At 41.0% G+C, this 15148-nt stretch overlaps 1 protein-coding gene across 1 annotated transcript in view; it reads left to right on the top strand.

The window, feature by feature from the left end:
* Positions 1-9025, top strand: part of BANK1 (B cell scaffold protein with ankyrin repeats 1) — a 186472-nt gene extending 177447 nt beyond the window's left edge. Inside the window, 5 exon segments of the mRNA XM_035890347.1 lie at positions 58-130; positions 2002-2176; positions 3773-3836; positions 5350-5420; positions 8981-9025. Coding sequence (XP_035746240.1) covers positions 58-130; positions 2002-2176; positions 3773-3836; positions 5350-5420; positions 8981-9025 — 428 coding nt within the window.
* The last annotated feature ends 6123 nt before the right edge of the window (positions 9026-15148 follow it).

The raw sequence follows: 15148 nt of genomic DNA, 5'->3' as shown, positions 1-15148 counted from the left end.
GGTGGTTTTTACTGCCATTTTTTTACTAACTTCCTTATATTCTTAATTTTGTTGTAGTGTTTCAGCAAAAGGCCACTCAAGCAGCCAGTGACAACGACAGGATGTACTGCGATGTCAGGAAGCCCGGTACAGAATTTAATTTAGCTGTTTAACTGCCTTGATGCTTTTCAGTAGAACTAGTAGCGATTTGCTGTGACTTGATTTTGACTAATTTAGTATCTGTCTTCCCACATATGATTTATATCCGTAATGGTATTGCAGCATTAAGAGATCAGATTAAAGAAAGAAAAATAGAAGTTGTAGTCTTGTGGGAAAAATTTGTAGAGTCGGAGTTACTTTACGATTTTCTGTTTTCTTTCTCCATTGTGATTAAAACCAAGAAAAGGAAGGATAGGAGGGCTCAGCTGTGCACAAATTCCAGCCATGGAAAGGCAGCAGAGTGAGGAGCAACAGTGCTCTTCTGGGTACTCCAAGATCCCTGTAAAATGAATTGCCTGTGGCGGTCCAGTTGTTATTTGAGTTACAGCACATCAAAACGTTGCTGGAGCACCTCTCCTATGAGGACATGCTGAGAGAGTTGGGGTTGTTCAGGCTGGAGAAGAGAAGGCTGCAGGGAGACCTGATTGCGGCCTTCCACTGATGGTTTTAAAGTAAAAGAGGGTAGATATAAGGAAAAAATTTTTTACAATGAGGGTGGCGAAACACTGGAACGGGTTGCCCAGTGAGGTGGTAGGTGCCCCAGCCCTGGAAAAATTCAGGGTCAGGTTGAATGGGGCTCTGAGCAACCTGATCGGGTTGAAGATGTCCCTGCTCACTGCAGGGGGGTTGGACTGGATGACCTTTAAAGGACCCTTCCAACCCAAACCATCCTATGATAAAACAGAGTAGTTTTCAGAGGTCTGAGGAAATACACACACACACACCTTTTGCTGGTATGAAAAATGCTGTTCTACCTAAACTGGTCTGATCTCCAAATAATCTTATCCGATGCAAGGCATTAGGGCCATTACTCTGTCAAAATAGAAACAATTAGCTGAGATGCAAAAGAGTAGATTCATGCCTAACATGTGCTGGTATAATCAAAAGGAGGGAATGGGAGAAGCCACAGTAGCTGTTTTTTCACTTCCTTAGTGTACTTCCCTTTGCACAGTCCTTCCTCACTGAAAATAAAGATATTGGTGGATAACACAGGAGAAAAACTGACCCAAATCGTACTTATGGTTTAAACTTTTATCCTGGCTGCATTCTCTGTGCGGTGCAACAGGTGCTTTACAGCACCTTTGTTTGCAACAACCTCACACAGGGCTATGAGAGCCCTCTTTCATGGCTGCTCATCTGTTCTGGGTTGGCCATTTCAGTATCCTGGAGATACGCGGAGCTGCACCTTCCTGGACCATGCTGTGAATCTGATAACACACATGTCCCTGTCATTTCCCTTACAGTTGTGCACCTGTATCATCATCTCTAGGAGGACCAGGTTGTCATGTTTTCTTGTCACTGAAATGTGTTTAATAATTTGGGGGAAGGAAATCACGTGAAATTTCAAAATGCTTTCTGACCAAGTTTCAGCCCCAGCTTTTGAGAAATGTAATGTGTGAGGTTGGAGCAGGAAGGGAAAAAAAGGCACTGTGGATATTTTTCATCTTAACATAGCAACAATTTCCTTTAAAATGTCAGTACTACAGCTTTAGCGCTAGAAGGAAATTCGCATTTGAACTGACACTAATGGAGACTCCATGGATCAGGGCAATAGAAATGAGTGAAATGTTTAAGATGCCAAAGAGCAATGGTAGAATCCTCCTTGATTTATTGCATTTCTCTCATTGGAAAAAAAAATGAACAGAAAGAAGAAAAAGGAGGGGGGAGCCACCCTAAAGATGGTGTTTTTATTGACATCAGATTATAAAATCTCTGCTTACACGTCTTTGGAAAAAGTGCTTGCATCATAAAGAGAAACGAATGAAATGGGTTAATATTTTTTACCTTTATCTTTCTACATTTTGTGGCAGCACACAGAGGCCACGCTGACACAGTAACCGACAGCACTGTGAAACACAACATCCAGCTCCTCCATTTGCAGGAGCAGGTGAAAAAGGGGGAAATTTCTGTGGATGAAGCCCTTGACAGATTTAAACAGTGGCAGAATGAAAAACAGAGACTACAGTCCACTCAACAGGTATGAGTCTGAAATTTATGTTTCTCAACGGCAATCTTGATCAGAAGTTCCAAAGACAAACTCTTGAATTTTGGCTCCTATATGTGAGGTCAAAAATAAGAGTCATGATTTATATGCCCGGCAACTCCCAAAGAACTTGCTGCTTATGGTTCTGAATCTTCTAAATACCCATTTCCACCGTGGTTTGATTACTTACAGAATTTATTTTGCCTAACTTCAGGTGCTGTTGCATTTGGTTAAAATCCTGAGCTAAATACATTCATCTTTTAAGACTTCTGTTCTAAACTGCTATGTGATGCTTAAGTCTATGCATCTTTTATGAAACCACAAACCTTCTATAGCTGAACAAACCGAATGTGCTATTGCAGTGTCAGCTAACAGAAACCTAACTATATCAAGTATACATTGTTAATACATATTGACTTCCATCGGGCTTTATACCTTTCTGAAAGCGTTGAAGCTACTTAGTGAAATTCACAGTGCTCTTCAGCTCCTTTATTTTCAATGTGTGGAGTAAATTGAGGTGCACAAAAACAGGATTTAGAAAAGCCCACACGTTGAGTCACTGAAAGAACTGCATCAAAGCTAGAAGCTAAGGAGAAAGGCACAGTGAGGAGGTTTCTTAATTACTTCTAACAAGACAGCTGGGGGGGGAAGAGGTTTATGCCCTCATTTTATATGAAGTCATGCATTAATGAAAATATTTTCTTCTTGTCCTTTAAGTGCATTTAGTAGAAAGAGGAAAGCCAAAGCTAGTCTACTACTTTACAGAGCGTGCTGCCAATGAGGAGAGATTAAATGCTCTTTGTGTTCCTATTTACTGAAGAAAGACTATGAGCTTTGTCATCACAGTGGAACACTTAACAGCAAAAGTGCAAGGGCTTAGAAGGGTTTAGGACCCAGTTCCCAGGCTGGGCACCAGCAGCACAGCACTAGCTGTTTGGCAGCTGTGCAAGAGTATGCTGGATGCTCCCTTACGAATCAGTCTGCGTCCCAGCACACAGATGGGGATTGCTGGTATTGCTTTATCAGTCAGGGGAACTACCTGTGGAGGAAGATGGTAGATTAGATACCAAGTCGTAAGCCTGTATTTTGAGGAGGATTTACTTGGCCTGTTTTCATGGATTCAGGGGAAAAGCTACTTTCTAGTGGTGGTTTGTACCCTGCATCATGTGTGACTTGCCTTTTGGTTTTGTACCCTAGAAAAGTCTTTCACTGTTACCCCAAAATGAAGATGACAAATTTACTTCATGATATCACTGCAGTTGTCTGGTCTTCACTGGGATTTTTGAGGAAAAAATCACTTGTGCAAAGCAAAAAATAAATTCCCAAGCCTCTGTAATCTAATATCAGAATCAATATAATTTACTGATAGGAAAACTCCACAAGACTCTTAGGTATAAATGCTAAAATTAGCATCTACTTACAGTGCACCATGGATATTTTTCAGTCTTTTAAAATCAGTTTTCTGGAGAGAGAGAAGCTTAGTGTTCAGAATGCTAAAGAATCCAGCTTTTTATAGTTATTCATTATATCTACAGTAAACTTCCGTTACTGATTTCTGCTGCTGGTTTTATGCTTGTTCTTTACTTAAAGGAAAAAGCGCACCACCTTAGAGACAGCGCTGTTGGAAACAGGCTAGAAAAGGAAAATCTGAATGGTAAGTTGCACTTCCGTGGCCTTTCAGAGCACTGAAGCCTTGCACGGTAAGCATACTGCAAAGGTCTGATCCAAAGCATAAGCAGGCTTTTGGATCGGGCATTGAATTTGTAATGAGCATTTTCTGTATCTGACCACATCTAAGTTATTTTAGCATAATCAGGTTTCAGCGGGGTCAAGATTTCATCCCAAAGATGAGCTCACTGAGAGTTAATGGGGCAGAAAATTTACCAAGTCTTTGAGGCTCAGCCTTTCTGTAGCCCGTTTCCTACTGCTTCATCACAATTAGGGTAGAAGATTTCTGTAGAACAATTTACTTGATGTCTTCAATATTTTATTTGCAAATCAGCTATTAATTTGCACTTGCAAATTCTTGATGAACTTCCCACTGCTACAGCAGTTTAGTATTGTGAGTCATTAATAAAAGCTGTACCATTGGTCATTTAAGATGCTTTTTTCCCTTTGTGATTGAATGTCATCTCTAGCCGTATAGATCACCTGCATTTCCTGAGAATGATTTTTCTCCTGTTGTTATGAAAAGATCGTATTAGATGTTATTGACTTCAGGCCTGTGATTTCTGTAAACATCAGTACATACACGTTCTTGGAAGGGAAATCTAGTGTTTCTTTTTCACATTGGACTTAGTACCATTTGTATATCACTATTCAATATTGTCACCTGAAAGTGTTATTTCCTTACTGCAAGAGAGAAGGGTAATCCACAGTACTGCTTTCATTGTTCTGTAGACAGTGTTATACTTATGTGGACTTGTGAGATACTGTAATTAAGGGAAATTCTTGCCGGCCCAATGGCAAAGTTGCAGTCCAGACAATTTATATTTCAGCTTTAACCTCCTGCGTGGTTGCTGCAGGGGTGCAGCGTCCTGAGCATGTGAACAGGCTCCGTCCATAAGCCTTCAGCCTTCACAAGACGCTCAGAGCTTGAGGGCCCGGGATCACTGCATTGGTCCCTACAGTCTGTTTTCTGTAGGCAAGGTGAAGCTCATGATGACAATGAGGGCGATTCTTGCAAAGCATTCGTCTGCAGGGTTTTCTTTTAAGGCCTTACATGCCTCTGTAGCTGTCCTCTCTCTCCAGAGTTCGGTTATTGAATCATACCAGCAGAAATGTAGTATCAACATCAGAATTGTAAATTTTGTGAAATTATCCAGTAACTCAGATAACTATCACAATGTTCCCTTCTGATCCTAACCTCTCGGCCCTTTGTTACGCCATCTTATATCCTGTGATGCATATAAATCAGCAGCTTTGCACTGCAGAAATACAATGGGAAGAATCTTTATGGAGGCCCAAGTCTTGTCCAACAGTGCACTTTATTATCAAAGATTGAAATTCTTGAAAATGAGACCTCCTAAAAGATGGAACTCCCTCTCCAGCTGGAGGCATATTGATGGCAAGAGTAAAGAAAGATCTCAGAAGACCAATACCTAAGTCTAGACATAACTACATTGCCTGAAACAAAAATGACAATCACATTCTTTTCTCTTTTGTAGTTCCTAAGGAAAGCAGACCAGAGAGCATTCATTTTAGAGACTTCTTGTTCCACATGCCATTTAATAAAGCGGTACGTATGAATGTTAGCGGTTCTCAGATTTGTTTAATGAATTCTCGTTTTTACATTTGTATACAGACTCTCCATCTGTACCTTTAAATATGTGGGCCTCCCTCTCCAGATCCTGTGTTTGAAAGCAGGATTTGGATAGCCTTTTTCATAGATGGTTTTTGAAGATTTGATTGAGGATTTAAAGAGATCACATCAGAAGTCTGCTATAAAAGGAATTTGATTTTATTTTAATGAGAAAAGCAAATATCTCCTATAAATTAGTCTGGAACATAATTTTTAGTTTCTTGATAAGTTTGATCTTGCTTCCACTGTAGTGAAAGTTATTAATAAGAGTGGCACTCAGTTCAGTCTTCCATTATAACATTTGATGCTATCTTGAAATTTATGCCTCATTTTGCAGCAGTTTAATATAGGACTGAATAACACCCCCAAAAAAAATCAACTGCAAAGCAAAAAGTTTTGTCACTCTTGGAGTGAAATATCTACAAAAACCTATTTTAAGAACAACTAAATAAGGACTAAGCATGTAGAATGTTCATTTGCCAAATACACAGGCACAGACAACGCTTTACCTCTGTATTATGTAATGTGCACTTGGTCTTGCCCATAGACATTGATAACATCTTGTATTTTTTCCAAGAAGGGAAATAAGAAAGATGTTACCAACAGAACAACAACAAAAAAAAGATACCTTTAATAAAATTTCATGGAAATACATAAAAGATTTGGGGACAAAAGCTCCATTTTGAAATCTGAGTGGCCCAGATTTTTTAAAGTATTTAAGGTTTTCTTTGGCAACTTTCCTGATGACACTGAGTGCTGGAACTAGAAGTAGCCTATGGCCTTTATCTATAAGCGAGGCTCATAAACTATTTGAAAAGCCACGTTGCCAACCATGAAATGCTACAAAGTAGGAGACAAGGAAGAATGGAGGGAACATCAGAATTGAAACAGTTGAACGAATGAGGTATGCCTTGGCATTTGAAGTCCTCAGCCATAGATCTCCTCTGGGAGACATTACCAAATTGGGACAGCCAGAATGCGCCCATAGTGAGGTAGGTGCCTGCTGCTCTCACGCTAAGGTGGGTGTGTGCTGCTGCTGTGGGGTCCCACAAGGCATGAGCATACAAATGGGGTTGGAGCTCAGCTTCGTCTGTGGTAACAGATTCCTTGCCTGTACCCTTAAGGCATGAAAGTCTTGGGTTTGTGCATGTCCGCTAACAAAAGGAACGGCAGCAGCTTAGACAGCATTTATGTAAGGATAGTTTCATTTAAAGTTTCCTTTAAAGTCTTGAAAGACAATGCAGCTTTTGCATGCATTCCATGACCATACTTTCTAGCACATAGGAATTCTTAAAAAACCCATATGATGCCTATCTACACCTTTGGACGTCTGAATTACCTATGTGAATCTCATTTAGCTGTTCCTGAAAATGAGATTTCAAAATCTACCTCCTATTGCAGTTACACTATGGCACCTTATGTGCCTCATCCCACAGATTTAGTCATCCAGCATCTAAAAATAAGTGTGAGTTTGCAGAAACTACATCAGATGGTTTGAATTGCTTGTAGTTTGTTATCCTCTCATAGCTAATCTCTGTAGAACCTTGAACTTTGGTCTTTAGGGATACAGCTACTATAGTGTAAGATTCCTCATCAAACCCAGGAATAACTGATACTCTGCTCTCCGCTCTTGGTGTAGCAGCGTAGAGGTGAGTAGTAGGTGTCGCTGCTTCATTGCTAGGTAATGAGCGAGAACAGAGGCCACAGAAGACAAACTGTAACTCAGATGGACTTTACTTCATTAAGCAAGTGTTAAGCTTGATATTATTATTATTATTATGATTATTATTATTATTTCAATGCCAGCAACTTCCACAATGGTTTTAAATGATGGTAGGTCTTGGGAAACATGTCAGATAACCTAGTACTCCTCCAGTGACAAATATACCCCAATTCAGTCTTTGCATCCGTTCCAGTCTTGGGAACCTTGTCAAGACTGGCAAGGTAGGTGGCCTGCTGTGGAAAGGGCAAAAGCTTTTTACACAGGGAACTCAAATGAACCCATTTATTTCTTAGCTGTTAAAATCAGTAGGTACTTACACTGGAAGTGGCCTTCATATCCAAGAAGGACAACTTTACCTTTATCTGTTGCTGTAGACTGTTTAATACTGACCTATTTCTTAGCTGTTAAAATCAGTAGGTACTTACTTACACTGGAAGTGGCCTTCCCAAGAAGGACAATTTTACCTTTATCTGTTGCTGTAGACCGTTTAATACTGACGCGTTCCTGTAAGGCACTGTAAACAGCCAGGTCAGTCACTACAGTAAAGGTATCCTCCACAGAATTTCTTCTTCCAGATTTTGATTTCCAGACTTGTAGATGCCTATGACTGCAAAGCAGGTCTGGTTTAATTAAGTTTGCTCAGCCAGCTGCCAAAGACCAAATCTCTTCCTCAGCTTCATCCAAAAACCACTCAAAAGAGCACTATGCCCCTGTCACAGACTGGCAGGTTATTGATTACATTCACCATCCTAAATGTCTGGCTTCATTCCTCAACCCTCATCAGCACCTTGTTTTTAGTCCAAGTTGCTAACAGATTGCTTATTCATCAGTTGATGCCACTCCAGCTTGCAGGTAATGTCTAAGTAGAGTTCCCTGAAAACTAAAAAAACAGCACTTAATTTTGAGCACATTAACCAATTTCTGTTGTCTCTGATAGGTCAATAAGCAAAATGAACAAAGACATTTGGATCCATGGGAACTCAGACTTCTTTACTCAACCCACTGATAGGTCAATAAGCAAAATGAACAAAGACAGACCCTAATTTTGACATTTGGATCCATGGGAACTCAAACTTCTTTATTCAACCCAGTTAGCAAAGCTGAAATAACTCAGGATCCTGAAGCACATGCCACCTTTTGTACGTGTGGAGAGTGAGGAAGTCATAGAAAAGAGTCATTTTTTTTCTTCATGTCTTCAACAGTATGCATTTCAGGCAGGACTCATAGTCTTGAAAATACATGTTGGTTGGTAGTTTACAATAGTGTCCATTGGACTTGTGAAGCTATGTCTTTAGCCTGGCTTATTTCCAGTTTCTTAAGTATTTTGTAGCTTCACACAATGCTCAAATTTAAAAATCAAGAAAATAACAAAAATCAGTTTCCTGTCCATTTGTCACCAAATCAGGTCTCCCTGAGGCAGGCCCACAGTCCTAATGTTGAGTGAGGAGTTCACCAACACAACTGAATGTCCACGTACCCCTCAGCCTCTCCTAATTGACACCAGTAAAGACCAGCCATGCTCTTAGAAGTAAGATTTTACAAAATCCACCTCATGTCATTCTCCCACACAACACCTGTCTATTTTTGTGGTTGTCTTTTGCTCCCCTGCTCCCAGGGACATGTGTTGTATTCACATTTGAAGTAAAACACATAAAAAGCGATTCATCCTAGGTATGTATGTTGTGAATTCTTCAACTTTGAAAGACATTCTGCACTGGCCTAATTTATCATTCATATACCTGACTATTTATTACTTGCATCTATTTCTTTTTAGTCTCCAACGAGGAACCCGACAGACTAGGAACAGACGCCTCATTAACAGAGGTAAGAGCATGTGTATGAACACACACACAGACATTGTGTGTCATGGAAACTAATGCTTGTGGAATTACTTTCCATCCGAGCGCGTTTGCATAATGATAAATGGAAGTGCATCTCAGAGGTCTGATTTCACAAGATAAACCATAATCATCGTACGTTCTGGGTTATACTGGAACTTATGTTTTGTCAGGTGTCAGCCTGTTACTGCAGGGCAGATTTGCAAGCAGTTGGACACTTACCTGATCTGTGGATGCAGTTGAAGAAAGTTCCCATTAGTTATTGCAACTAATTGAGCAATTGAGGGCTGGAAAGCTTCCAGGTGATGATACTGTCCCCACAAACAGCAGAATTTTCTGATGTTTCTGTCGGTGACTGAGTTTCTTGGGTTTGGGGTATTTAATGAGATCTTTAGTAGCTGCAGGTTTTAATTACTGTTTGCTACCTGTGTGCTTCCATGTATATCTCATGGCAGTTTTAAAACTGTATGTCTGCCTTTCATTTAAACTTGATCATCAGGCTTGCTGCTAGGAGATCAAAGTAAATAAGTCTGGTTTGCAGCATTCACTGGGGGCTTGGGGGATTTCATGGTTAGGTTGTGGGGTGTTTTTTTTTTTCATCAGTTCAGTTTTCAACATCTGTGCTGACAACAGATGTACCAGGAACTGAACTTAGATCACCATCTGAGGTTGTAGACTTCATGAATTATCTTGCATTCATTCTTGGAGTAGGGTACAGTGAAATAACCACATGGAAAATTTCTTATTTTGCTAATTCCTCTGAAAATGAATGAGTTGTGCAACCTTTCTTATGCATGGAAGGATGATTGCCATTAAAAGTTTAAGGCCAAAAACAAAGATGGTCTGTTAATGTACGTGCACGTCTTTTCCTTGAGATCTTTAACAAATTTCCAATCCCTTGGTTTTCTTAGGCACTGAATTTCTTCAGTTCGTTGATCTCTGCAAGAACAGTCTGTGCTGAACAGCTCCATAAGCCAGAGTTAGGTTTTCTTCTTCAGTTTCCTTTCCTTCAGATGAGTTCAGGACCTAAAAGCTTCAAAATTAAAGTTTACCATTTTAGATAAAAGTAATATTTGTAATTTTGCACTATTAGAGTTATAAAAGGGATTAAATAATATTTGTTCAAAGTTACAAAATGATACAATGTATTCCTGAAGACAAATGTAATTTTAAAGGGTTTGTTAGCTAAATTACTTTAATCCAATTTGCCTATCCGAACTTTTCCAAGTGGGGGGAATAACATGTTATACTGTTGCAGCACTATTTTTGTGGCACTGAAAACGGATAATCTTCAGGGAGGTCTTTTCTGCCACTCTTCTCTCATGTGGGCAGTTGCTTCTTGTAAGAACTGTGTTTCCAGGTCTCATTTCTGGAGCCAGCTGCCCTCCTGCTCCCTAGAGTACAGTGCCCACATGGTAAAACAACAGGTATCTCCTCTGCTGCTGTTTATCCTCCAAATGACTTGTTCAGCACCCCCCACCTCCACAGTTCTCATCAGACCCAAAAAATCAGTCTTATGGTGTGACCTGAAAATGAGAAATTATCACTCCTCCTTCAAGAGGCAGCTCAACTCCTACATGGGCTTTCCTAACGGAGCTGTTTCCTTGAGTGGAGCTGAAGTCACCTACACTAAATAGGTAAAAAAGCTTTGAATGTTAAAAGCTCTGCAGCTGGAGAAATCTATTATGAAAAACTTGGTAACAGCAGAGGTGCTCATAAATTGCAGATTGCTGAAGTGAGATGAATCATGCAAGGGGGGGAGGGGGAATTACCCCTGGGATCAGAAGGGGTGATCTCTGTCACTTTTAGAAAATTGTTATGTGGGAGAGAGAAGGTGAATTAGATGTGGGAGAACTTGCAAAATACAATTTATCCAGCACATTCAATCAATTCTGTTTGTGAATTATCTACACCAAACTCCGAGGTTCTCATCTTCTGCAAAGTACAGCCTCTCCACAGCTTTCTTGCTGTTTTCTGCCTTCACATTGGTTCAGAGGCCTTAGAACAGCACAGCACTGAATTTACTGGTATTTGAGCCAAGAGCTTATGCAGAGGTGCATGTGCCACAGCTGTGAAGTAGTAGAATGGACCTGGCAAGAGTAAAAAAAAAAAAAAAAATTGGGGGTTGGGTGTTGGGTTTCAAGGAGATCAACTTGACAGACAACTGCGGATTTATACAAAAATATATTGTGTGCTTTGGTTAATTATTTTTAAACTCATTTCTGTTTTTTCATAATGCTTGATAGTTGTTTAAAAGTAGGTTTAATGCACAAAAGAGGAAGATCATGAAGTTTTGAAGATTACGAAGTTATAATATGTAAGATTTAGGTGTTGCTTTTTGTTAAGACATTCTTGTATAAACTTTGTATATAAATTTGTCTTTCCTAGGAATAATTGTACTCCATCACTAGTTTAAATAATTGTACTCAAAGTAAAGCTAATTTCTAAAGTCACACTATGGGAATCAGTACTAGTTATTGACTAATGCATTAAAGTGATGACAAGAATTGGGTTTACAAGGAAATTGTGTGTTGTTTAATAACGTGCCTAAGGTAAGTCATAGCCAGAACAAAACCAAAAGAACCTCTGCTGCATTTACACAGCAAAAGTAAAGGAATAAATGTGATTAACGGGAATAATGGCCTGCATTCCCACAGTGATATACTCTAAAATTTAAGCAAGCATGTGATGATACAGAGGTGTGCAAGACAACTTGCCCTGTTCTGTACATCACAAGGAAATAAGATCCTGTATGAAGCCTGCAGAGGGTACAACAGAATATTTTAAGTTGTAGGTGAGTAGGAGCTTAAATAGGCTTCCCCCACCCTAGGTACTTGAGCTTTGCACGAGCCTTCTTAAGCAGCAGGTAAACATGCTGTTAGCCAAAGCTGCCCCCCCTCCGCCCCGAGATCTTAATCTTCACTAACTTCTTAGTTGTGCGTTGTTCACAGACATCTTCAGGAACCTGAATTGTTCATAGCGAGGCTCCCTTCAAGCACTTAAAACTTTGGTTAGGAAAAACTGAAAACAACTTGTAATCGGAAACCCTTAAATATAAATAAATGTTGCTCCTTAACTATATGGTAATGTGACACCCAGATTTGGAAGAGGGGAGTAGAGCTGATGTTCAGACTTATGAACCTTGAGCATCGTTATTTTTCCAATTTCAACAAATCATTGTGCCAAGAACCAATACAAATAAAAGGAAGCCAAAAAGACAATGTTGGGATTTTAAAATACTGACAGAATCTTGCAAATTTGTATCCCACATATAGCTTTAGGCTAATTAAAATGCTAGTTTAAAGGGGTTGATTAAACATTTTCAGGAAATTTTCTTTCTCTGGGGAAACCCCCCCATTTCTGTTAGGAAGACTCCCACAAATACTGCAGATGAAGCCATAACTATTCAGCGACTGCTGCATTAGTGTGGCAGCACAGCTTCTCTTGAGCTATCTGGGCCACAGCAAAAGCCTTAAAATGAAGAGGGTCTCCCAGGTCTGGCAGTACAGTCAGTGTCTATGGCCTGAGGGACACGAGACTGCAGGCTTCACAGGAGAGGAGCTGTGATGTTTTAGACTTACCTGGCCACGTGGAAATGGAGCAGGGAGGGAACTACTTGGAAATCTAGACTTGTATAAGCTGCTATTTTCCCTTAAGGCATTGCCCTCCCTCCACCAAAGAAACATTCTTAGAAGCCTCGCTAGTCAACGTATCCCCTGGCAAGCATTCCTGAGGGACTATTCCATATAAATTGGAAAGAAAATACAAACCATGAGAAGTTTCTTCATGTCGGCACCTGGTGGCTTTTCTGAAGCTTGTTGCTGAGGCAGAGGCAGTGAAGGGGCCTTTCCGGGCTCAGCCCCCACAGATCTCCAGGCATGCTCTGTGCTGCCAAGCAAGAGGCAGGGGCCCAGCAGCTCCTTTGCCCCAGTGAGAGGGCAGCTGGGAAAGGTAGAGATGGTAAGTGGCCAATGGTAAAAAACCTAATAAAACAGGAAACTTAAAAAAATAAAGCCCAGAAAATTATAACAAGGCAATACCATGGGTTTCCTAGGGAAAAGAAAGTGTAACAATATAGCAACTGTGCCAAACACACAAATGGGAAGGCAGAGTGTAAGGAAATTTTTTATTGCCCTTAGGAAATTAAATAAAGTGTGCTCTGCCTATGTACGTACACATATGTTTGTTTGCATCTATACTGCATGGTGTACTCCACAGCTTCCAACCCAGCACAGTTTGGGACTACCCGTACAAAGCAACTCATGTTTTCTGCTTTTGCTGCTTCGTTCAAGCGTGGCTCTCAGCGTACCAAGTACAGCAGCGCCCGTCCTACAGGTTCCAGCAGCGCCCGAGCACCAGGCCCAGTTGGGAACACAACCAGGGCATTCCCAGTTGCTGAAAATTGAAGCACAGAAGAACTTATTGCCTTGCAACAACAGGGTAACAGCAGCAATCAGGATTTTAGCATTTTTAAAGCCCAAATTCAAGCCCCAGCAACATTAGTGAGATTTAAAAGGCAAAAAAGCTTCAGTAATCCTTGAGCAGGAAGGGTTTGAGAGGACAGGCAGCAGCGCCTCACGTATTTCATATATTTCATGAATGAGGGAAGCATTTGCTTAGTAAGGGAATTTTCACAGGCAAGCTTTAGCCACTGAAGACACCGACCCATTTCAGGCTAACCCTCCCAGCCTACGTGTTCTCTTGGGGTTTTCTTTTTCCTTTTTTAATCTCCCCACAATTTTCTAAGGCTGTGTCATTCTTCCAGGCAGCAAGTGCACCTAGTGTTTGACAGACACAGTGGCAGACAATAGTAGTGTAATAACAGTAAATATTTAAACTAGCTAAAGCCAGCACTGGTACAACTTTAATCTTGAGCCCTGATGTACAAGAAGCACCAGCATGTTCCGTTCCTGCAGCTGGGGCAGCTACTTTTGCCGCTGTCACAGCAGTACAAGCGTCCTACAGCGTGCAGAGTGGTCTCAAAGGGAGACAGTGCAGTGTCGCTTTAACATGGAAATGCTTTTGCTACACTACAGCCTTGCTTGCTTTTAGCACTGTGATCTTCAGCTGAGGGTGGATTTGACAGAAATAGTTTAATAGCTCCTCTGACCCTGGTACATTAATGTGGAATGAAGTAAAAAAAAAAAAAAACAACCACAAACCACCCCACCAAAACCCTTTCAGTGTCCTATAGCTCCGATCAGTTGTTGTCAGTGTACAAAGCCTTCCAGGCAAATTGTACATAACCCATGACAATGTAATTTCTATGGCATGAAATTCCACCATGGCTAAGTTGAGAACAGGGCTTTTGTTCATTGAGGGTTTCTGTTTACACACACCCGGGCACGCTCACCTGTGCTCTGAGGCAGCCAGCCAAGGCCCCAGAAGAGAAATGATGGGATGGATGCTTTGTGTGTGTGCCCCACCCCCCAAAAGGGAGTTTCTGAATCCCACTGTAGTTAATTACATACAAGCTACAAGTACAATCATTACACTTCTACAAAAAAGCAGAGCATCTATTCCCCACCCCCTTGCTCAGTATCCACGCTCTGTTCTCTGCTGCAGGATTTCAATGTATTTCCCCCAGGCGTGCCACTAAACTTCAGCCACGTTTATAAGCCGACGTTCTGACACCAAGGCGGTGCAGAAGTTTTGCTAACCAACCGTGCATTGCTAACAGGCAACAGCAGCAAGTGTCTTGCTTAGCAGCGCGTGACTGATGAAGCCAAGCGCAGGAGCCTGCAAGCCTAGCTGACCCAAGAGCCCTGTTGCAGGTGCTCTAAAATATTATCTTCATCATAAGCTAGGAGATGCGCTAATTGACTGACCAGCGAAATAACACCACTCTACCCTTCCACCTGCCACTGTGTATTCTATTAATCTTCAACCCAATAACCTGTTCCAAAATAGGTATTTTAAACATGCTGCCATCCAAAAGAAAGAAGAATACAAGGAGATTCACAGCAACTGTAGGTACCAGCAAGCCAAAACTCACATCAGGATCCTGTGGATGTCCTGGCTGATCTTCCAGGAGGAGCCTCGTTACAGGAGAGGTTTCCCTGGGTCATCAGCGCTCAAGGAGTGTCCACTTTTTGCTGAGGTAA

Source organism: Egretta garzetta, unplaced genomic scaffold, assembly GCF_000687185.1.
Source record: "Egretta garzetta isolate BGI_Z169 unplaced genomic scaffold, ASM68718v1 scaffold72, whole genome shotgun sequence".
In the NCBI taxonomy this organism is placed as follows: Eukaryota; Metazoa; Chordata; class Aves; order Pelecaniformes; family Ardeidae; genus Egretta; species Egretta garzetta.
This window is presented reverse-complemented; position numbering and strand designations above follow the sequence as displayed.